The sequence below is a fragment of the Physella acuta genome, unplaced genomic scaffold (genome assembly GCF_028476545.2).
Source record: "Physella acuta isolate Inbredline_101_S28 unplaced genomic scaffold, ASM2847654v3 ptg000164l, whole genome shotgun sequence".
Classification (NCBI taxonomy): domain Eukaryota; kingdom Metazoa; phylum Mollusca; class Gastropoda; family Physidae; genus Physella; species Physella acuta.
The window spans coordinates 282,329-308,288 of NW_026731683.1; the positions used below are offsets into that span (position 1 = coordinate 282,329).

At 37.8% G+C, this 25,960-nt stretch overlaps 1 protein-coding gene across 1 annotated transcript in view; it reads right to left on the reverse strand.

The window, feature by feature from the left end:
• LOC131935904 (uncharacterized) overlaps positions 1–25,960 on the reverse strand; it is a 46,805-nt gene that overhangs the window by 2,774 nt on the left and 18,071 nt on the right. Inside the window, exons 4-10 of the mRNA XM_059292647.1 lie at positions 22,986–25,923; positions 22,350–22,572; positions 15,161–15,382; positions 14,419–14,614; positions 1,356–1,478; positions 888–1,090; positions 608–773 (exon numbers count right to left, since the gene is read on the reverse strand). Of these exons, the coding sequence (XP_059148630.1) occupies positions 608–773; positions 888–1,090; positions 1,356–1,478; positions 14,419–14,614; positions 15,161–15,382; positions 22,350–22,572; positions 22,986–25,923 (4,071 nt within the window). The remainder of the gene's footprint in view (positions 1–607; positions 774–887; positions 1,091–1,355; positions 1,479–14,418; positions 14,615–15,160; positions 15,383–22,349; positions 22,573–22,985; positions 25,924–25,960) is intronic.

The following is a 25,960-nucleotide window of genomic DNA, read 5'->3' on the forward strand; positions in this document are numbered from 1 at the left end:
TCACTTTGATAGCTTTCTAATTGGATGACTAATCACATGCAGCTAATTAGTTGGAAAACACAGCCAGTCAATGGTAAGATTCTAATTAAGGGTTTTGCACCATAACAACTTTGGTTATTTTATGAAGGCATTTTCATATATGTACATAAATAAAGTAAACATGTCTTCTTGAAGGTTGTAAAATGATATTTATATCTGCTTTTTTTGGAACTGATATAATTACAAGCAAGCTAGGGAAAATGCATTCTTTAGGGGAAAAAAAGTATTTCATGTATTTTTGTTATCGCTCAGTTTTATCTCTTACAGAAATGGTTACCCATTCCAAAATATTAAAATATTCTATCTGGCTGGGCTGAGGTTGTACAAAATTTAATTTGTTATCAGTTTCAAATCCAGAACAAGTAGGAAAGTGTTCATATGATCTATCATATGACCACACTTTCACATAGAACTTTATCTAGTAAGGATCAAGGGAAGTAATTATTTTTTTTCTAATATTTTCATTAAATAAAAACAGAAAGAGCAAGTACCCCCAGCATTTAGATCTAGGTGTGTTTCAAGGGAAGTAGCTTTTCATTTTTTGTATTTTTTTAATGAAATAAAGTACCTCTAGCATTAGGGTGATTGAGGACATCTCCAATGGCTTGCTTGATGTGGGTGAGGGTGGGCAGGAAAAGTCTTCTCATTGCAATTGGTGTCAGCCTTAGCATGCCTTGTGGTGACCACTCCACTTCTGAGTCACCATATTTCTTCACTGCATTCTCTGGATCACTCTAAAACCATTACATTTTTTTTAAAGTAATACAATCAAGCAAACAGATATATATACACCACATTAACAATGATACCGTGAGAAGATAGATATCACAAAATTTTGTTTAACAAACCTTGTGTTTCTTGTAGTCATTAATAAAAGTAAAAGGCGGGGACACATTTAGCGAGGTGTTCTTGTAAGGCGAGGCCGACCTTTTCCTGGACTCAAAGTCTGTCATCAGATGCACCCAGCCCATGGGAAACTTGCGCTTGTACTGCTCTACAAACTCTATTCCAAAGATTCCACACAACAGCTTCTCAAACTCTGCATCAACACCTTAGCAAAGAGAAACAGAGAATAAAACTTACACTTTATTGTTTGGATACAGTGTCATAACATTAATGCTTGCTTTATGTTTCTAAGGGCTAACCTCAAACTGACACATTTAGCCCTGCTGGGCATGTCTACATGACATGGTCAAGAAATGTAAAATGATATGGTTCCTACCATTAAAACCATAGAGAAGTACTACCCATGTTTCCATCAGAACTAACATGAGAACAGTGTGCTACCAGTGATAACCTAAAACACAAAGTCCTACCTATAGATCCATGAGGCCCTCCTGATGCTCTCAGCAGTTCTTTGATGTGCCCAACAGAATCCAGCTCGTGAACTGTGATGTCTATGGTGCCACCCCCACAATCAACAATCATGTACCTTGATCCTGTAGGTGGCATAACATTTAGTCAAATTATTTATCATAGCAAAAAAACCAACACAATGGCTAGCTAAAACTTTGATTAAGAATGAGTATCAGCTGTGTTTAACATTACAATGTTGTATTAGTCATAGGAATAAACTAAGAAAACCATCACAAAATAAATACATTAGTTTAGATTAAGTTAGATTTAATGCATCATTATATTAAAATACACATTTAAACTTTTAAATTCTGCAAAATGTAATCTACAGTGGGTCTCAATTATTTATCATAAAATTTCTACATTATTATACAAATTTAATATTAATTACTAAAAGTAAAAAGAGAGCAAAAACTACAAAAAAGCTTAGCAATAAAAGTTAAAGTAAAGGTGATTTAGAAATAAAATATTAAATTAAAAACATAAGCAGGATTATTTGATGAATGTGCACATTCAATAGAAAATTTAGCAAAGCAAAAAAATAAAAAGTAATTGTGGATGGGCTTATGTGTTGTGCTTAGTTCATAGTTGGTTTTCCATTAGCTCCACATAACATTTTGTTATAAGGAAAACAAATAAAAAAACCAGAATAGAAATTGTCATTATAGTATGCATATAGCTTAATTCTTGGTCATTCCATTGCAAGAGAGGTAATACTGTGTGTGTGTTTGTTGGGGTAGGGGTTGCAGGGGTGTGATGATAGATTGGCTAAGAAAAAGAAACCCTGTTTACTTTTTTTTTTTACAGAGAACAAAAACAAGAAATGTCAAAATAACAAAGCAGAAAATATTGATCCTGATTTGTTCAAAGAAAAAGAAATGCAAAGCTAAATATTTGTGTGCAGTTTTACCGTTATAATTTACGTCAATTTTAAACTCCACTACTCATCTTCACATTAATATCAAATTATAAAGGGCCAGACCTACAACATTGTCGGAATGCAACACCCCCCCCCCCCCCAAATAAATAAATAAACAAAAAAAAAAATATTCCTTTTTTACATTAAATGAGTTGTTTCCCTTTACCAAAAAAATTAACTAGTAGATCTAAATAATGAAATAAATTGACAACTGTTAAAAAAAAACAATTTTTTCTGGTCACAAAAATTATACCATCTTTTATTGGGGTGTGACGTCTTGAATGTAATAATGGGCCACCCCTAACTTACATAATTTAAATACATTCGCATATTAATCTGCAACTGCTAAATATAGGCCTACATTATTGTTTTGTTGCTAATTTTAGTGACTACGATTTCCCTGAGTCTAATAAGCTTCAGCATTACGGGCATTTCATTGATCTTTTTACTTCTGCTTCTCCTCTCCAAAACTGCAATTTTTTGTGTTCATCGGAACAGCATTTTTTTTTTCTTTTTAAATTTTTGACTGAGTTGTTTCCCTTTTACAAATTTAAAAACCGTTCGCAACGGAAGATGTTTTTGCTAATTACTATTTCTGAAAGTTTCAGCAAGTAGGCCGACTTGTCAGAATTAGGTAAGGGGATCTATTGTTATTACAATTTACAAAAAAAGTATAAGAAAAACTAAGTAGCCTACAATATTTTTTAAAATGCAAAATGTAACGGCACACTTTCTTAACATCCCCCCCCCCCCTTACTACAGCATTTAAAAAAAATGCTATATTGAATTATTAAACTGTTCTACTTTCTTAAAACGTTAAACAAAGTGTTCACATGTAACATTTTAGTATTCTTGAATAGGAGAGGGGGGGGGGGGGAGGTTGTCCATAACTGACGTCAGACTTTAGGGGGAGGGTTCGGGATTTAGTGACGATGTGTTTAGAAAGTGTGATGTCACACTGTTGCATGTTTAAAAAAAGTAATGTTAAACGCTGAATTTTAGCCGTTGTTACGCGTTTTGGAAAGATTTTTTTTCGTAAACTGTATTAGAAATTGATTAACATACTCTCTATTGACCGGGCTTAGTCAATAATTTAGAAAAAAAAAAGTTGATAATTTGAAAAATAAATAAATTAAACTGCAATTTTGATGGGATTGTAGGCTGAGGTGTGACGTCATTTAAAGGAAAGGGCCTGGCTATTTGCGACAAAATGTGACGATGGGGGTGGGTGGGTAAAAAAATGTCCAAATTAGGATAACCCCTAAGATAATTTTTTTTTTTTGCTTTAATTGCTTATAAACCAAGTCTGAAATATATTTTAAATTCATCTAAGATAAATGGCCTACTTGTGGGCTATTATTACAAAAAGTAAATACTTCTTTAGTTACAGTTTCAGAGACGCCTCAAGTACAAATATTTGAAAATGTAGTCTTCACTATTTATAAACAAAATGCTCTATTAAAACGTAAAAATAAATTCCTGGGTTAAGGTCATTGGGTTTTAAATAAAAGAAAAACGAGAAGTGAAATGTGGGTAGGCTAAATAGCAGGCAAAACAGAACTATGTGTGGCATGCACATTGTGCGCTTCAAAGATTGAACTAGGCAAATATAAAGGTGTGATGTTAATGAACCTTGGATTTGTGAGTCAACAAACTCCTCGGCGTCCAGACGAGATCGAGAGGACGAGCGAGATTTCACATCTGAAACATGGGGTAACCGCGGGCAGTTAGTCTCGTGGGTCTCTCGTGTGACTTGCTAATGTGTGTTAATGGTTACCTTATATGATTTGTTGCCTTAAGTGTTTAATTATCTTATACTATTTGTTAACTTGTGTGATTGGTTATCGTGTGTAGTTGGTTATTTCGTGCTATGTGTTGTCTTTTGTGCTTGGTTATATTTTAATGCGAATAGTTTTTCTTGTGTTACTTGTTAACTCATGTGACGAGCTTAGTGTTATTATTTATACATAGGCTATTTACACTTTGGAAATATGTTAAACAGGGATGCGAGAAAACTAGCCCATTGAGAAATCGCCGTTTCAATAATTAGACACAGTTAACACTTAAAGTCTCTACATGCTCTATGATTATGGTTATTATAATATGAATTATATTAAGCAATTACCACATAGGTCATTGATATACCTAAATGTAATGTGGTTACAGCTTTAACAGTCATATTCGTTTTTACATCTAGTAAAATAGTGCAAAGAAAAACTGGTCAGTAATCACCATGACACTTCACCAAGTGTTTCTTTCAGACATTTTGCGGGAGGGGGTGGGCGGATTAAAATTTTTAAATTTGCAGGGGGGGGGGGGTACTATTTTTTTTGTTTCTGGGGTGGTTGGAGGGGGGGGGGGGTTCCTAAAACACTACTTTCGTGCTCCCACAGGAACTTTCGAAAAACTTGCTTTCAGTTGGTTGATTATAAGTAGTATATTAGGTCCCTTTTGGGTATCATGGGTGAGCAGGAGCAGGAGCAGGAGCAGGAACAAAGGTTATATAGGAAAATACTCCCTGCCTGGGTGAGCCGCAGGAACAATGACATATAGCAAAATACTCACCCACCAGGGTGAATGGGTGAGCCGCAGGGACAACGAGATATAGTAAAATACTCCCTGGGGGAGCAGGAGGTACACCGACATATAGTAAAATACTCACCCACCTGGGTGAGGGTGGGTGAGCCGCAGGGACAATGACATATAGTAAAATACTCACCCACCTGGGTGAAGGTGGGTGAGGGTGGGTGAGCCGCAGGGACAATGAGATATAGTAAAATACTCACCCACCCTAGGGTGGGTGATGCGGATGCGGAGTAGGTCAGTAGGTCACCACCGGTGACCTTGTGACGTAATCAGTGACCTAGTTACGTAATTTTAATGCGTTTTTTAATGAGTTTTAATGAGTTTGAATTTAATTAATTTGATTTTAATTAGTTTTTATTAACGAGTTACGTAATTGGATTTTAATTTTGTTAATTTTAAATTTTAATTTTGTAATTTTTATTAACTAGTTACGTAATTTGATTATTTGTTTGAGTTTTTAAATTTTTAATTAATTTTTTATTATCGAGTTACGTAATTTAATTACTTTGATTGTATTTTTATTTTGTTTAATTTGTTTGTTTACTTGTTGTTTAATTTAATTACTTTGTTTATATTGTGTAATTTTTATTAACGAGTTACGTAATTTGATTATTTGTTTACTTTTTAATTATTTTTATTTTGTTTATTTTTAATTTAATTTTATTTTATAATTAGTTAAATTATTATTAACTAGTTACGTAATTTGATTTTAATTACTTTGTTTAATTTATTTATTTGATATATTTCTTTTCTTTGTTGTTTAATTTGTTGGTTTGTTTATTTGCTTGTATATATGTTTTAAATAAAAGACTAACACTAGCGTGGACTTTGTATAGGGACCATTCAGCAACACAACGAACGTTACAAAAATAGAACATCCATTAAAGATAACGATCAGCCACATCTGTTACGTATCGACCCGCCCGCGAAGTTTTCTCACCGCTGCCCGTTTTAATGGGAATGTATTGATCGCAGCCGCTGGCCCATCACACCTAATTAAATTTTGTTATGCTTCACCGAGTTTCCCCGCTCGATTTGACGGGTCATGGTGATTTATGTGGGTTCGCGAAGCGATCCCACCGGGGGGTATGGTAATTAACGCAAAGCCAGCGTTAAGTGTGGGAACACCTGTTACCACGTTAATCGATTTTACCGATCGCTTTGTTAGCTCCGCGAAGCACTTAGGTCATTATGCAACAGCTGTTGTGCGACAGCTGGTGCTGTAATTAGGCTGTCCAACCGTATAAATGACCGCAAAAATTGTGTTCTAAACACTTCAACTTCGGACTTCAAACCAAGCGTCACAGCGACTTATCCAGCCTGAGACCTCTGTTGACTCCTGAGACTAACCCACACCAGCTTTACCAATCATCACATCTACCTAACCCTATACGGACCACATCTTTTGTGGGTGTTTATTCTATTAAAGGTAAGGTTAATAGTATGTATTGTTTAAAAGGTGCTAACCCCTTTTAATTAATCCTTTTTCTAAATACGTAGTCACAGGTATTTACTTTAATTTTGTATCATACACCGAGGTAAGGTGAATAGTACGTTTATTTTAAGGGAACTAACCCCATTAAAATACCATTTAAATAATTATGTATCTAAATAAGTAGTCACTGTATTCCTTTTTTAGGGTACAACCGACCCATCAAGGCAACCACTGAGCTACCTACCCATCCCTGCGGAATCCACTGAACCAAACGTTCCAACTACAACCAACTACACCACTGCGGATCTCCACATACAGTTAACTACACGTTCAGCTTAGACGTTCAAACCCGTAGGTACGTTTCATTTTTTAATTTTATTTTGTTTTGTTTTAAGTATGTTTTTTTTTTTTTTTTTTTTTTTTAATTTTTATTTTATTTTATGTATTTATTTTATTTTTATTCTACAGCCACCGACCTACCCAAGCATCCAACAGTTCCACACACTCAACACTTCGTCAATAATGGAAGCCGCCCAACCTACCAACCACCCAGCCATGACCCGTTTCACATGCGAGATCTGCGAGCGGGTCTTCAACCGTAATCAACATTTCATACGACACCAAGAGACGGCACATGCTCGAGGAAGACATCCCTGCACAACATGCGGGAAAGTATTTACACGCCGAGACAATTTAACAACCCACTATAAGACAGCACACAACAACCAAACTATACCGACCGACACCCCATCAGTAACCAACAGTCAAACACACCAACCCACATTAGTGACCGACACACATACTGTCCAACTCCCAACAGCGACCCAAACAGCTCGTACCGCGACCAACACTAACTCCTTAAAACGACATACGACGTATGACGACATAGCAAACAACAAACGCGTAAAGACTAGCAATGACAGTAACCTTAATTCACACACCACTGTAGACGACCTTAGGGGAGATGCAGTAGACTTACACACGACCACAGACAAAGCTTCACACACATGCCTTTTTACAGACATTCCTGACTTTATTAAACATAATCACGCCATTAACATGTTACAAAAGGATTCCCATTCCAAACCCTACACAGATAATTTCTCCTTTTTTAGATGTTTAGCCACACATTTAGGAGCATCCTTAAAAAATCTTAGAATTCCAACATTAAATCTCGCGAAACAGTGGCAAGCGCACCAAGGTCTCGGGACCTTGGATAATTTTAGCGGGGTTAGGTTGGTCGAAATTCCCCTCTTAGAGTCCTGTTTTAGTGTAAATATTGAGATTTTTGAATTTGATGAAAACCAGAGCCTTTCTCCGAAACTTAGAAGTAGTGATAGGTTTAGGGAGACTGTGTATCTTTTATTTTTTCAAAATCAGTTTATGTACATTAATAATATAGGTGGGGCGGGTCACTCTTTCGCGTGTTCTATGTGTAACAAATTATGGCCCACCGTTAAACAATTGAACAGACACGTGAAAGGGTGTAATGGGGGGAAACCCGTAGATAGGTATAAGGGAGGGGTTTATCAGACACACCAAACAATCTGGGAGTTTTTAGCGTCCTATGGGTTAGTTGTAGATAGTAACTTTGTTTATCCCTTCAGAGCAACTTACGATTTCGAATGCTATTTCGACCATACCGAGTTACCCACGTTAGGAAGAGTTACAAAAAGCGTAGCCAAACACGTGCCTTTGTCTTGCTCTGTCGCCTCAAACGTAGATGGGTTCGTCGAACCCATCTGTTTTATTTCGACTGGTGACCCTCAAGAATTAGTGACTAGAGTTATTGACAGACTCCACATAATCGCCGAGGCAGCTTATGGCATTTTGAAAAAACAGTTCGAGCCTGTTTTTAAGCAAATCAGGAAGTTATTTCCACCTAAAGCTAGGGGTAGTGATAATAAGTCGAACGACAAAGGGTTTGATAGCTTTCTTAGCGGTAGATTAGACGAGTATTTGCGACAAATGCCGGTTATAGGGTTTAATTCAGGAAAATATGATATAAATCTCGTTAAGCCGTATTTTATTCAGTACTTTTTAGCTTATTCAAACACAGAAGAGGGGTTAGAGGAGGGACATAGAGCTAGTTGTAACGATGACGAAGACGACGTAGAGGATAAACAAACACCGTTTAAATATGTAGTTAAAAGAAATAATAATTTTATGTGTATATCAACAAATAAATTAAAGTTCTTAGATATAGTTAATTATCTAGCACCAGGGTTTAGCTATAGTAAATACCTCGCCGCATATAATGTTAAAGAGACCAAGGGATTTTTTCCGTACGAATATGTCAAAAATTTAGCCGTCTTAGATGAAACGTCTTTACCTCCGCATTCGTCCTTTTTTTCATCATTAAAAAATTGTAACATTTCAGACGAGGAGTACGCGACGTGTAGCCAAATTTGGGTAGAGAAGGGGATGCAAACGTTTAAAGATTATCTTATTTGGTATAACAATATCGATGTAAAACCGTTTATCGAAGCGCTCGAGCAGCAAACTAATTTTTACAAAAATTTAGGGGTTGATATTTTTAAAGACGCGATTTCTGTCCCGGGGGTAACCTTAAAATACTTATTCAAAACACTTCCCGAAAACGTTTCTTTTTCTTTGTGTTCCGAGCGCGAATCAGAGTTACATAAAACAATCCGAAATAATATCGTAGGGGGCCCCTCCATTATTTTTCATAGACATCACGAAAAGGGTGAAACGTTCATTAGGGGGAATAGTAAAAAGGTGGTACAGGCAATTAAGGGGTACGATGCGAACGCGCTTTATTTATGGTCTTTAATGCAAAAAATGCCGACGGGATTTCCGATTATTAGAAATAGTGAGGAGGGGTTTAGACCGCGTAAAACGAATCATTACGGGGAAAAGGCTTTTCAGTGGTTATCGTGGGTTTCAAAAACACAAAGGGTAACTTTAAAAACCGCGTTTAACGGGGGTGAAGTTAGCTTAGGATCCCGCCATATAAGAGTAGACGGGTGGGACGCGAACACTCGAACCGTTTATCAGTTCCATGGCTGCCTCTTTCATGGACATCCTGACTGCCCTTTAACTAAAGACAGAACAGTAAATCCTATTAGTAACAGACCCTTGACTGAGTTATTTAAAAAGACAAACGAAATTACGAAGTACCTTACCGAGACTGTTGACGTTAAAGTCGTAGAAATGTGGGAATGTGAGTGGGGGAACCAGAAAAAAATGAACCCAACTATTAAAGACTATTTAAACTCTATTGACAAATCACAAAAGACACCGACACCGACCTATGGTAAGAAATGGCCCCTGACTGAAAAACAGATCATCGATTCTGTTTTAGACGACTCGTGTTTTGGACTGATAGAATGCGACATTAAAGTACCGGATAGTTTAAGACCACATTTTAGTGAGATGACACCTATTTTTAAAAATACGGACGTTACGCGCGATGACATCGGACCTTTTATGAGACAATACGCGATCGATAACAACTTATTAACTAGTGGTAGACGGACTTTAATCGGTAGCTTTACAGGGGAGAAAATTTTATTAGCGACCCCCCTTTTAAAGTGGTATTTAAATTATGGGTTGGTAGTCAGTAAAATTTATCAAGTCGTTGAATATAATCCGGTTTCCTGTTTTAAGACATTTGGGGATACAGTTTCAGACGCGCGAAGAAAGGGGGACATAGACGACAAATACGCGATAACTAGTGAAACAATGAAATTGTTAGGAAACGCGGCATACGGTAAAACTTTGACGGATAAAACACGACATGCGGACATGACCTACTGTAGGGCTAGGGATATAGGGGATTGTATTAATAATCCGCGATTTAAAAAAATGACAAAACTTACCGACGATGTTTACGAAGTAGAAACGTTAAAAAAGAAGATAGTTTGGGATCTCCCTCTTCAGATAGGCTTTTTCGTTTATCAGTACGCGAAACTTAGAATGTTAGAATTTTATTATGACTTTATAGACAAATATTTAGATAGAACCGACTTTCAGCTATGTGAGATGGACACGGACAGTTTATACTTAGCCTTAAGTACCGATGACTTGTTAAAAGCCGTAAGACCGGGACTAGAACACGAGTTTTTTGACATTTACGACAAATGGTTCCCCTCAGAAGTATGCGACTCACATAGACCACAATTTATAAGCGGCAAAGGCACGGCAGATAGTCATTGTCTAGAGTGTAGGGCTAGGAAAATTTATGAAAAGAGAACACCGGGGTTGTTTAAATTAGAATATGAAGGGGATGGGATGGTATCTTTATGTAGCAAGACGTACCTCTGTTTTGGTGAGTATAATAAAACATCAACCAAGGGCTTATCTAAAAATCACAACACACTAGGCAAAGAATCTTTCATGCAGGTCCTCACAACAAAGGAACCAAGTGGTGGGACAAACACAGGGTTCAGAGCATACAACACGGGGATATATACTTACACCCAACACAGAAACTCACTTTCTTACTTTTACATTAAAAGACAAGTAGACGCAGACAATGTGACAACATCTCCCCTAGACATATAAGACCTTTTAGTTTACCAATCGTGCCTTTAATGAGACTTTAATGTAAATATGTAAATAAGACAGAACCTTGACTGTATGCTGATGGGGTTGTTTTTATTCAATAAAAAACTTATTATATAAACGGTCTTTTTTAAATTTTTGATGTGAATTATTGATTTGTTACTTGTCCCTGAAAGTTAGGTAACTCGGTATCCTGTATAAGATGTATGACTGGAATCAAAATGAACCATTTAAAATACTGGATCCGAGTTGGAAATATCCCTTTACCGCTCTGATCGGTGCCCCAACCATTATCACAATTCGCCCTTCCCCTTGTCAGCAACCCCTTCCCCCTTCTCCCATCCCTAAGCTCAATACCAACCGATAGATAATCAGATCGTACCACTACCCACACTATTCCTTGGACAGACAAAGGATATAGGACAATCTTACAGACAAGTGTTTATTCAATTAATGTCACAACCCCCTAGAAACCACTCTAACAGACTGGGATACATAACTTGTAGACATCACTCCCCAATGAATATCCCCTTCCTAAACACATTGACATTTACTCTCAAAAGTGACAATGTTCCCATCCAAACTTTTAAATCTTTCCATATACAAATAAAAACATCCACATCCAACTTTGAAATCTGCCTCGGTGAAAACTTCACCGACCCTAGTATAAACCAGCCACCAACCGACTCTAAGTCATGGATGGACCGAATTTGAAACCTGTCTTGTTGAAAACTTCATCGACCTGAGTATGAACTCACACACACACTCACACTCAAACACACAAACACACAAGCACAAAGCGAACTTGTAAAGACAAATAATATTGCATCATTGAAAACTTCACCGACCCTCGTATAAACTCTACACCAACCAACAACAAAACATTGCCTAGGTGAAAACAAAAAACCTATGATACTGTCCGTATAACTGTTAGTGAAAAGCACGGGACCCAACCGGGGGAAAAATCGATTAACGTGGTAACAGGTGTTCCCACACTTAACGCTGGCTTTGCGTTAATTACCATACCCCCCGGTGGGATCGCTTCGCGAACCCACATAAATCACCATGACCCGTCAAATCGAGCGGGGAAACTCGGTGAAGCATAACAAAATTTAATTAGGTGTGATGGGCCAGCGGCTGCGATCAATACATTCCCATTAAAACGGGCAGCGGTGAGAAAACTTCGCGGGCGGGTCGATACGTAACAGATGTGGCTGATCGTTATCTTTAATGGATGTTCTATTTTTGTAACGTTCGTTGTGTTGCTGAATGGTCCCTATACAAAGTCCACGCTAGTGTTAGTCTTTTATTTAAAACATATATACAAGCAAATAAACAAACCAACAAATTAAACAACAAAGAAAAGAAATATATCAAATAAATAAATTAAACAAAGTAATTAAAATCAAATTACGTAACTAGTTAATAATAATTTAACTAATTATAAAATAAAATTAAATTAAAAATAAACAAAATAAAAATAATTAAAAAGTAAACAAATAATCAAATTACGTAACTCGTTAATAAAAATTACACAATATAAACAAAGTAATTAAATTAAACAACAAGTAAACAAACAAATTAAACAAAATAAAAATACAATCAAAGTAATTAAATTACGTAACTCGATAATAAAAAATTAATTAAAAATTTAAAAACTCAAACAAATAATCAAATTACGTAACTAGTTAATAAAAATTACAAAATTAAAATTTAAAATTAACAAAATTAAAATCCAATTACGTAACTCGTTAATAAAAACTAATTAAAATCAAATTAATTAAATTCAAACTCATTAAAACTCATTAAAAAACGCATTAAAATTACGTAACTAGGTCACTGATTACGTCACAAGGTCACCGGTGGTGACCTACTGACCTACTCCGCATCCGCATCACCCACCCTAGGGTGGGTGAGTATTTTACTATATCTCATTGTCCCTGCGGCTCACCCACCCTCACCCACCTTCACCCAGGTGGGTGAGTATTTTACTATATGTCATTGTCCCTGCGGCTCACCCACCCTCACCCAGGTGGGTGAGTATTTTACTATATGTCGGTGTACCTCCTGCTCCCCCAGGGAGTATTTTACTATATCTCGTTGTCCCTGCGGCTCACCCATTCACCCTGGTGGGTGAGTATTTTGCTATATGTCATTGTTCCTGCGGCTCACCCAGGCAGGGAGTATTTTCCTATATAACCTTTGTTCCTGCTCCTGCTCCTGCTCCTGCTCACCCATGATACCCAAAAGGGACCTAATATACTACTATTATATATTTGTTTTGAAAATTAAGTAGATTTTTTGTGTTATTAAAGTGTGGGGACGTAACGCGACCCCATGGACCACTAGAAGACTGTGTTTTTACGTGCAGAGGGGTAACTACTGTATTTCGAAAAATTAACAAGTAGTGTCACAAACCCGAGGGGGGGGGGGGGGGGCTGTTCACACCAAGCGACGCCATTTGGATTTTCACAGCAAATAGGAAAACAGCAAATTTTACAAATAATAAAATGGGAGGGGTGTCGGCGGAGTGTCACGAAAGCAAAAATGTAAATTTATGGGAAAAGGGATGGTGGTGGGTGCGCACACCTTGAGTTATCGCATCGGGTGACACTCAACCTAGTGACGCCACTGTATTGTATAGGAACCATAAAATAACTATCTGACTTGTGGTCATTAAAAACATGAGGTCTCTACCGTATCTACATGGGTGTGATTTAAGGACCTAAATAATTTTCTATTAGTACAGGCATTAAGAAAGCTTGTCACATTTGTCATTACACCTCACCTCTCTACAAATCCACTAAATGGGGGGGGGGGGTAACTAAGCAATCAGATAACAATTCACGACTAAGTAAACAGAGACAACAGGATGTTTACTCCCGCTGCGCGCTGACTTCTCTGCGCATCAGACGTGTATCGCCAGCTCGACCAAAGATGGGTACCGTGCAGATATAGGTAAGGATGTTAAAGGTTAGAGGTACCTGACTTGTCAACAGACAAACATATTGTTTTCATTTTTTATGAGAAAACTGTCGTAATAGGGCGCTGTGTTCTCTCATTATAAAACATATGCTTGACAGTTGAGTGCTTTTTAACACAGTGTTATTACCCTTGAAGTGAGATGGATTGAAAATGTGTTTATTATCAATACGGGTTTTAAGAGAAAAGTTTGGGGGGAAAATCAGTTTTTAAGTCAGTTATTTCTAACATAATTTCAATAGTTTAAAACATAATAGTCCGCAATACAGAGTCTGACCTAAATACCTTACCATGTTCTGGCTTTAATACCTGACCAACCACATGCCTGGCTATAAAATCATTTTCTGTACAGTGTTTCTTTCTGACAATTTTCTCCGAAAAGGGGGGGGGGGGCAATTGAAACTTTGGGGGGGGGGCCGGATGTTAATTTCCGGGCCTATATATTTTGTATATAAATTATAAATTTATTCTATTTCATTCGGGGGATGGAGCACCCCCCACCCCCACACACTTCGAAGAGATGCCTGAAAGAAACTCTGTTTCTGTGTGAAAGACCCTAACAAATTCAACTTACCAAGGGTGAGCTCAATGACTGCCAGATCAGCGTTGATGATTTCTATAGATTCACGAGTGGGCGACTGGAGCGGCCTGTTGATTGGATGCTCGGGCACCAGCTGATGCATGCGCAGTCTCCGGCAGTAAATGGCGGCTGCCTCGGGTTCTAGAGCGATGAGCAGCTGCTCGGGGAAGTTAGGGCTGGCCATACCCGCCTGAAACATGGGGTAGAATGTATCGTATATATCATTCTTATTGCGTATAATGTATCTTATATATCACTCAGCTATCATATAATGTATCATTTAGTTCTGGTGGTCAAGTGTGTTGGTGCTAACTTGAAAGTTAAACGTTAGAATCCCGGCTGCAAGTAGAGTTACATTTTAATAAGAATATATATATATATATATATATATATATATATATATATATATATATATATATATATATATATATATATATATATATATCACATTTGTTCTTTATATTGTATGCTGTTGAACAAGCAATTCCAAACCAGAAGTTTAAGAGTTCAGACCTCTCTGATAAATTAGAATTCATACCGTTTTCAAGTGCATACAGAAATATTAAGTTTCATATTTACTCAAGAAGGCTAAGCCTTTTTACAGATAACACACGTACGTAAACAATATTTTAAAATCTTAGTAAAAAAATGTACACCTCACTGAGTACCTTCATATATTTAAAAAAAATGGAACAAAATTATTAATTAAATTCGAATGGCCCCTTGTGCCACGTACCTCGTAGGCTGCTTGCCGCATAAACTGTTTGGCTGGAGCCTTCCATATGGCTGGGACAGTGATGACCCACCTGATGTCCTCATTCAACAGCTCCGTCCCCGACTGGTCACTCAGCTGCTGCAGGGCGTGGTTCTTGAAGAACTCAAGAGCGAAAGAGAAAATCTTGAGCGCTGAGAACCTGGCTCCATTCACAGCCACCAGCTTCGTGTCACGGTTCAAATCCTGAGAAGGAAAATATAGTTAACAGTTTAAACATATTTTATAGTGGTTTATTGGGTGCGTGTACGGAAGATACTAAGATAAGAATACAAGCTAAGTTAATCTTTCGGACCACGCGATATATGGGGCTGATAGAGTTATTCCGTTTTAGTAACATCGGATTATAAAGGGAAAGTCTGGTCAGCGAAGCGTTAGCTCCAAGGAAAAAAGTCTGCAACGTGTATTTTGTGTGCGTATTTTCCTAGGGGCGGTGTGGCCTAGAGATAGAGAGCTAGAATTCTAACCCGAAAGTCTCAATATCGAATTCTGGTTAAAATCAGTAGAACGTCCTTTAGTCCACCCAGCTGTGATAGGTGTCTAACTCACGTTAGGGAAGCAAAGGTGGCTGGGTTTAGTGATGACCACACTATCTTTTCATATGCCGAGGTCATTGAAACGGATGAACTCTACTTCATCTGCCTATGTGTCTTGGGCACAAACGGGAAAAGATGATGATGATATTATATTTTACAAATTGACTGCGCGGTAAATTCAAAACTATTGCGCGGCCGCGCTACTGCACAGCTTATGGGGAACATTAATCATCAGTATGCCAAAACAGTAAAGAATGATGACATTTCATCACAATTTTTGAAACACGCAAAACTGACTATAGTTATCATAAATCCCTAAAAAAATATTAAAAGACTAAAAAGAATTAAAACAAGACATATTTCTCAAAGTACAGAAAAAAACAAGACAATAGACGTCAGTGATAAAGCATCAAACTACGCACACAAAGCTATTAATATCCGGAAATAGAAAGTGTCCAGCGATATCTGGTGAGATTAACCGGTGTCCGCCATTAAATCCAGGTACGTTCATAAAACAGTCTTGACGCTGGCATTATCTTCCCCGTGACCACTACAGACTACTCACAATGGTTCCACAAACCAGACCCTCAAGTAACCTCTTGTGACCTCAGCAACCTCTGTTGTCTCGATACGGGCTGGTTATCTCATTTGTATAAACTATAAACACATGCCAATTAGCACTGAACGCACTTCATATATATATATATATATATATATATATATATATATATATATATATATATATATATATATATATATATATGAGTGTTGTTCATGCAGTCAGATATATATTGGTATAGTTTTGAAATATCCAGAAAACCCAGAAATAGGTTACAATAATATTTCAGTGTTTACTACAAAACAAGTCCATTTATTTAAGCCTACATTTTTAAAATACATTTTTATATGGAGAGCAATTATGTTTGGTGGTAGTAGGTACTAATATAAACTGTGCAGTTTTAGTATTATATACTAAACACGAGTTTATTCATTTATCTTTTGTTTTTTTAATAGCTCTGGGGCATATTTTTGAGACAACATTTAGTCTATATATTTGCCTGTTTATGTTAGCCTCTTTTTTTTTTTTGAATAGCCTATTGTGAACACATTAATGTAACCCTATAACCAGTAATGTATAACAATCGTACTGAGTAATTGCTTAGTTAAGGACAGCAGCTGTTACAGGTAAATACTAGCATTTAAAAAACATTTTAAGTGTACATTTTTTAATTAGTCCAGGTGAAACTACATTAGGTATACTGACACACATTCCATTTCACTACACCCACCACCCACTTTATAAATTTACACCGAGCTTTGAAGTTGGCTTGGTATTTAGACACACCTTTTAATTTATCGTTACATTTTCTTAACTATATATTACTTTTTATTCGCATTGTTTTTATGGACTATTTAAAATACAGATCTAAAAACACGGTCATCTAACGAAACAATACAAGCAAGGATTGTGTTCGCATGGTGTCATAAATTGTCTAGAGTTGTCGTTCCTGTGGTAAGATAACGTGTTATGCCGACCCTAATAATCTCATTCCTACATTCTTTAGGGGACAGGCGGGGGAGAGGCCATGCAAGGGGGAGGGGTTTGTAAAAAAAAAGGAGGGGGGGGGGATAGTTAAGGATGAAGGGAGACTATCTGACAGGAGACTATCCGGGGAGGATAAGTAAAAAAAACAGGGGGGGGGGGAAGGGTTAAGGATAAGGGGAGACTATCTGACAGTAGTATATCCAGGGGAGGCTATGTAAGTGTTTGTGTGTGTGTGGAAGGGGGGGGGAGGACGTATGAATTAGGGGAGAGCGTCTAAGGGACGGGCTATAAAAAACAACAGGAGACTAACAGACAGGAGACAAACACAGGAGACTACATTAGTTGGGGGGGGGGGGGGGTAAATGTGAAGAGTAGACGTGGTGGGATTGAGGGGAGACTACACGTGTGAGGGAAGAGGTGGAGTATTAATGAGGGGAGAATATCCGAGGTGAGACTAAAGTAGGGGAGGCTAGAATGGAGTAAAACTAAATAAAAGAGGATGGTTTGAGAGGTGGGATGATATCGGAGTGAGAAAAGAAAACTTTAATAAAGAAATAGGGATGACTGAGGGAAATATCTAACGAGGCTGAGAGGAGGTAGTATAAGAGTATAACAGGGATATATGAGTACGAACGAAAAGTAAAGGGAGGCTATCTGAGTAAGTTGGGGGAGACAATCCCCATGTTTTTGACCTATAACTGTTGTGTTATTTGAACCACGCGAAGAATTCAAGACAAACGACATGACGATGAACTAAGACTGTAGTACTGAGGCTGTAGGGTGGGGCTAAACTTGAGCTGCTATCTTTATCAGTCTTAACCTACACACTAAGACACGTTCACACGACAGAGATATACCAGCTAAATAATGTGAAGAAAAAAATTACATTCATAACGTATTTACCGAAGTATTTATTTTTGTTTTGTTCATAATGCAATGAACGTTTATCTTAAAATACGATTTGTTTTCTAAGTAGTGATTACATAACTTTTATCTTAAAATACGCCTCGTTTTGTTTTCTAAGTAGTCGTCACGTGATCTTTAATCAAACCAAGCTTGGAATATTAATCTTATATAATTTAAATAAGTATGAGGGATGTGCACATAGACCCTATGTTTCTAATACTTTAATATACATATTAAGTTAGTGGTGTCATGTTAGTGCAATAAAAACCAAAACAAAGTGATAGTATGAAGATTGTAGGAAGACAAAGACTAATTTGATGGTAAAAAGAAATGTAAATCGAGTTATGAATAAGATCCAGATTTCGATGCAGACAAGGACCCAGATTTGGCGGCTACGTTTATATGAGTTTTAATATTTTTAAGATTAACCTAACTTTCTAGTGCTTTAAAAAAATCTGGATAAAGAACTCAATTTTTTTTTTGAACAGCAGACTTAAGCTCCAGCTGTGAGACGAATCCAGGTGTCGTAAGAAAAATCCGACCTCCCTACGAGCGAGCTACGAGAAATATAAAATTTATCCACGTTCATTGTCTCTTATTCAAGGCCACGCAGACTTAAGTTAGCAGACGTAGGCTTAGTAATCTTAAACCAATCAAACGAAAAATAAGCTCACGTAATGCTATCAGGAGTAAGCCTATCATAAGTAAAACAAGCTTAGGAGACGTACGTAAATTTAGCAGACGTGTCTATCAGATAATTCTAGTAGACATAAAACGAGCATACGTAAGAAAAGCAGACGTAAGATTAGCAGACGGATGTCCAGCTGACTAAATAAACTAGCAGACGTAGGCCTATCATAGCAATATCATCAACTTTTACAATTATATAACATCATTAAACTAGTTCCAATTTTATAAATCTTGGAAAAAAACTCAAGGCGTGACGGGGTTGGAGATTTTAGGGTATTGTATAATATGTATATACATATGTTTTGGAACATACAGAGGAACACTACACAATTTTTTTTAATGCTACCCACTACATTTGATTTGTTGTCAGATCTCGCGAGAATTGACTTAATATCGCATGATCTTTGATGAATCTCGCGAGAATTGACCTAATATCGCATGATCTTTGATGGAAATCTTTCCACGGCGTGTCAAGGGGAGACTAGACTAGCACTCTGGACCACTCGGGGTCGAGTGAGGGGACGATGTTTCGGTGATTAAAACACCCTTCAGGTGAGGCTGAACAATTTCAGACGGACAAGTCAACAGTACAGCTACAGGCTAAAGTCACCGTAGACGATTTATTGAGGCGTTTAACAAGATGTAGAGGCCTTATCAGTTCAGATGGTCAGTAAAAAACGTCTGGTTAATTTTTTTTTTTGGCGGGTAGGGGAGATAACCTAAATAAAATCATAGTCATGAAGGTAAAGAAAGTTAGTGAATGGGGACGGGGGTGGGAGGGGGTTGGTTTGTCTTAGCAAGAACATTTTTCTATTTTTTAAAGTGCTTTCTGATAACACGAATAGCAATGGTGAGTAATAACACAATGGGACTTTACAATGGAATGTCGTGTTCTTTACTTCTTTTATAAGTACCCTCGTCACGGGGCTTAGGTCTTTACATGTGGGCAATTCTTCGACATGGCTGGTGGCTATGTTCCCACGAGTATTTCAACCTGCTTCGTACCTTTACATTCAAAATGATTTATTCTTCAACATCAAAGCACGAGTAGGGATGTTCTTGGCTACTAATGTCAAAGTTCAGAAACCGGAAAGATGTGTTGGGCTACCAATTTCACGGTCTGCTGTTATTCAAATATTTGTCAAAATTTAACCCTGATTCATACAATTGTACTCAGTGTTGAAAAACTCCAACAAAAATGTGCAACTAAACCATGATTTTTTAAAATCCCTGCCGTTTCATTATTCTCAATTTTACAATTTCTATGTATATTAAAACAAAACAAAAACAAAACTATTCCAATATAGATTTCAATAAGATGTATGAATCTGATTAAAAACAATCCAGACAGTCGTATATATTTAAGAAACCAAATAGCCTAACCGTACTTATATTTTACCTTTTCTCAACAAAGAGTTTTAAAATCAACTAAGACAGGGGTCTCCAAACTTTTCAGACCGAGGGCCACATTAACTATCAAATTTCAGTTTGGGGGCCAGTTTCTTCCAGGCATGCCTTTGATTTCTCTGGGCAAAGTTCCTCAACCATCACAAACAAACGATTTTTCTTTAGACAAAAAGATCTCCGCGGGCCGGATGAGAGGACTTCGCGGGCCGCATCCGGCCCGCGGGCCGTAGTTTGGAGACCCCTGAACTAAGACAACAGTTTAAGAGACATTTATGAAAGCAAACATTGCACGGCAAGTACACCTGCGACGCTGTGCATTGTTCGCGGTCTGCGCCTTTTGCATTTCTCATACAGATGTTATATAGGTCATGTTTAAATTGCAGTATATTCAAAGTCTTTGTCTACAAAAATACAAATAGGAAATGTAAAAGGAACAATAATAAAAAAAATCTTCCAAAGCGAGACGTGCTATAAAATATGATCAATCACCTAGCGAGAAAATTGAAAATTAATCCAACGAATATATTTTTTTTTACTGGGTACGTCTGGCTTTATGGATTTTTTTTTACTGCTGTCTAGCCAAAAATGTAGGTCAGACTTGTAGGATTTAGCTTTAAATGCCATTTACGTTTCTTTTACCTATTTGATTAACAATGTCGTAGATTTCTTTTCTTTTCAAGTTGAAAGGTTACTCTATTTTTTTTCTCTTAAATTTTGAAGCTTTTATTTATTTGTTTAAAAAAACATTAAAAAATCTGGTTTTTAAAATATCATATAAATTCTATAGCTTAATCTTATGTCTGGCTTCAAAAAATGGTGAACCTCAAGGAATTACTTGAAAGTTGTTTTTTTGGCTTCATGTTATAGTTGTTTTTCTATTAGAATTCAATGCTGTAATGATAGTCTCATTTATTCTGTAAGTGTTGACATTAACATTGAACCCAAGCATAGTTTATGTGACGGTGAGATAAAAACATGCATGTAATAAAAGCTTAAATAGATTCAACTTTAACAAATGGGAAAAATAAAGTATGATGAAAAAAGCACTCTCTTGATATGGAGATTTTAAACTTTTGTGAGAGAGGCCGAGATTTACAAGGCCTACAAGGGACCTTGAAAACACAAGTATTTCCTCATATTATAATACGTATGAAACACATCCGTTTTATTATTACAACCTTTCAGTGATAGGTTACTGTAATTATGTAATAGGATATTGCGATTTTACTATAACACTGAATTATTGTAGTAGAGACACCTTACAACAGAAAAAAAGATTAGCCTTACTAAAACATGTGATGCAATGTTTGAATGTTTGTTTTTCTAATTGCAAGGTGTGTAACCCCCTGAATGTCAGGTTTGTCACTATGTCTGGGTTTTTTTTCTACGCTGAACTGATAGACAGGGATCAAGTGAGACAAGAAAAATACATTAAAGTCTTCAGACAACGCTGAATGCATTAAAGTCTTCAGACAACGCTGAATGCTCTCGTGACTGCTATAGTTTAGTTACCCTAACACAGTCTAAAGGGGACTAAGATTTCAATGTATTTTTACCAACGCATATAGAAGGTTAGCGTGGCTGATTAGTACATTAACATAGTCTAAGGTTACTACGACTGTTATTTGTTATGACGAAATTAGAAGTAGCCACAAGACAGTACACATAGAATCAGGCAAACTGCGACACAATGATACAGTAATTATAAGGGAAACAGGACTGATGCTTGATTACACATGCACACAAAAGTGGGGCTAATTAGAGAGGAAAAATGGAAAGATATAAGCAACGCAGTAAAGATTTATAACGTATGGTGCACACTGCAGTATAGCCCGATCGCTTACCTCAATAACGTTTTATGGACTTACCAAAACAATAGCACCAATGACGTAGGGTACATATACCAAAATAATAACATCAATGACGTAGGGTACACAATCCACGACAACATCAATGACGTGTGGTACAGTACCAAGACAACTGCATCAATGATTTAGGTTCATATACCAAAACAACAACATCAATGACGTACCACGACAACAGCATCGAAGACAACATCATGACTTACCGAGTTGTGGTGCAGCTCCATCTTGAAAGTGCTGAAGTACATCCAATGCTTGGCCTCGACTGGCACCAAGTTGAGGTAATTGCTGCGAGCGCTGTAGCCGAAACTGTGGAACTCGCCTTTGGGGGTCAGCAGCAGGGAGGTCAGTGTCTTTTGATTGACCACACCTGGCTCCTCCCCTGCCCACCTCCTCATCATGTACACGCTGCTGGGGTCACGGACGAAACTGGAAAGTTGGAAAAAATAACAAAGAACTGTAGTTAAAAACAAGGGGAAAATGTGTTTCCACTGCTGAATAAATGAAATATTTTTTGCCGTGAAATGTACAGGAAAAAATAACCCAGTTATTTCAGTGTGGACAGCATGGTGAGATGGACAAGCTAACAACTGCTAACCTCATAGTCTCGAGTTCGTACGTCTGTAGGTTGTTCCTACGTACACCTAGCTCTGATGAGTACCTGACTCACATTATGGAAACTAAGGCATCTGGGCATTGTTCTGACCTTACTAACCCCCCCCCCCCCCCCCGTATACAGACAGATGTCATTGAAACAGATGAACTCTACTTCATCATATCCATGTGTCCTAGACACGAGCAAATTAACATTATAGTCAATTATTCCAGTAAAGTAAAAGTACCTGAAGGCGTATCCACTGTGTGTTGTTCCAAAATCAACAGCCACCACGACAAAATGTCGAAGTTGTTTGTACACGACACTCTCTCTTCTGCTGTCAACATCTTTCTCTACTCCTGTTTCAGAAGAGGAAGCCGCACGTGCAGCCTGTTCTTTATCGTCCAGGTCGACGTTAGCGTCAGGGATCTCAAGAGATCCATGTTTGCTGTCGCCGTCGTCAGGAGCTTGAACGTCTTGCCTGTCTTGTTTAGGGACAGATATTGCTGCCTGCTTAGGCTCGGGAACATCTTGTGAGATGTCGTCTTCCCGATGGTACTGGCCGTCAAAGCGACACTGGTTATTGGCCAGTTCCTTCTCTAGAAGGTCGTTTTCTTTCTTTGAAGGTGAACGGAGCAAAGGGAGAAATTTGGGGAATTTCCCTGTTTTTTGTGACTTAGGGGATGTTGGTGATTTGACTAGGATGGCGTCGCCTGACTCAGTCTGTTGCTTCTGTTGATCTATCTCGATCTTAAGCGATAATTTCTCCTTAGCCTGCGAGTCTTGTCTTTGTACAGAAGCATCAGCGTGGGAGTCTTTGGCAGTTTCTTTGCCAGGTTTATCTTTGCTCTCCTCGTCAGAGGAAGAGCTAGAAGAGGAAGAATCTTTCTCGCCCTTTTTGCTGAGTTTTCTCTTTGGCTTGGATTTACTGGTGGGAGATTTTTTCTTGTGACTGTCGGGTTTCTTTGGTGCGACTTTTTCGTTACCGTCTTTTTGGGCTTGTGACGAATCTTGGGCAATTTCTTGCCCTTTGCTTGTTTCTGTACTCGCTGCTTTGGTGTGTTTTGAGTCATCACGACTGAAAAACTTCAAAAAAGATCCTCGTTTTTTGTTTCCTTTTTCTTTCTCACTTTTCTTCTCTTTCTTTTTCTTTCCCAAATCCGCAGTGGTGTCTTTAGCATCCTTGCTGTTGTCTGTAGTTTTAGGTTCTACGATTTCTAGTTTTTTCTCAGCATCAGCTGTAACATGAATGACCTCGACCTTCTCTACCTTGACTGAAGGGCTTTCATGGTCTCCACTTTCTGAGGATTTGTCTGACTTGCTATCGCGACGTGAAACTTCAAAATCTGTTTTAATTTCTGGTAGTGAGAAAACATGTTCATCGTTTGGTGCTACTAGGCCAATCTCCACGGATGGCTTCTCTTTCTCCCCGTCTGATTGGCTTGAAGAGGAGCTCGAGTGACTCCACGATCTCTTCTTCAGAGGGTGCGAGGAAATATCTGAATCAAAGGTCAAGCTCGTGTCTGTTTGAAAATAAAAACCAGAATCTGATTTTTCTCGAGGATCCGGACAAAGTCTGTTCCACATTTCACTGAGTGATTCTTCAGGCACTGAATTATCTGGTCCAATTAAAGATTCTTCTTGCATTTCTAAAGGCGTAGATCTACCAGAGCTCGAAGATGAAGAAGATTTGCCCACATTCATGTCGATATCCTTTAGCTTGATTGTCTCGAGTGCTTTCTTCACATCGTCATCTGAAGACGAGCTTGTGGAAATGTTGTCGCTGCCGTCCTTTCCTCTGGGTTCAGTTTCGAAATTAAGAGACCAATCACTTGGGGCTGAAGCAGCGAAAATAACAGCGTTCATGTCACCCGTGGTCATCTCTATTTCTTTCGGCTTTATGGAACGATCTGTGTTCTGTATATTCGGAATATCTGCAGCTGGTTCTACAGTCACTGATTTGACAGGAACATCCATAGATAACTCGCCGTTTACGGGTATCGAATTTTTGGGACCTTCTCGATTCCAGAATTTAAAATTGATTCCTTTTTTCTTTTTGTCTGGTTTTACGTCATGTTTTACGTCTGGTAGAACTACATGATGTTTATCCCCTTTAACTTCCGCGGGTTCATTATTTGATTGTTTGCTGGTTTTCTTCTTGGATTTATCTTTTGATTCTGATTGACTTGATGAAGAACTAGACTTGCTTGATTTTCTGTCTTTAGATGACGCTGAAGATATCGTCGAAACATTGGTCAAAGTTGTATCATTTTCTGATTTATCTTTAAGATCTGGACAAAGCTTGTCCCATAAATCACTCAGTGATTCTTTTTGTGTCTTTACATCGAAACTGAACGATTCTTCTTTAACCGCTTGAGGTGTTGATTTACCCGAAGATGAAGAAGAAGATGATTTTATCGAATCTCTTTTCAGGGTTAAATCCTTCTTTTCTGAGGCTCCTGTTTGGCTGGGTCCGGGTTCTGTGTTGGAAGAAGAGTCTGTCGAGGAGTTGGACACTGATTTAGCAACTGTTTTATGTTCTTCGGGGTCTGATTTACCAACTGGAGTTGATGTTCTAGGCGGAGGTCTTTCAGTCCGTTTAGGAGATTTGTCCTGTTTGACATCAACTTTAACAGATGGGGTATCAACTTTTAGTGATGGTATATCAACGCTAACAGATGGGGTTTCAGCTTTCAGAGTTGGTGCATCAACTGTAACAGATGGGTTTTTAACGTTAACAGGTGGCATATCAGCTTTAACTGATGGTGTATCAACCTTCAGAGAGGGCTTATCAACTTTCAAGGATGGTGTATCAACTTTCAGTGATGGTGTATCAACTTTCAGTGATGGTGTATCAACTTTCAGTGATGGTGTATCAACTTTCAGAGATGGTGTATCAACTTTCAGTGATGGTGTATCAACTTTCAGTGATGGTGTATCAACTTTCAGTGATGGTGTATCAACTTTCAGTAATGGTGTATCAACTTTCAGTGATGGTGTATCAACTTTAAGTGATGGTGTATCAACTTTACCAGATGGCTTGTCAAAGTTAACAGATGGTGTATCAACTTTCAAAGATGGTGTATCAACTTTCAGAGATGGCGTATCGACATTCAGAGAGGGCGTATCAGCTTTCAGTGATGGTGTATCAACTTTCAGTGATGGTGTATCAACTTTCAGTGATGGTGTATCAACTTTAAGAGATGGTGCTTCAACTTTCAG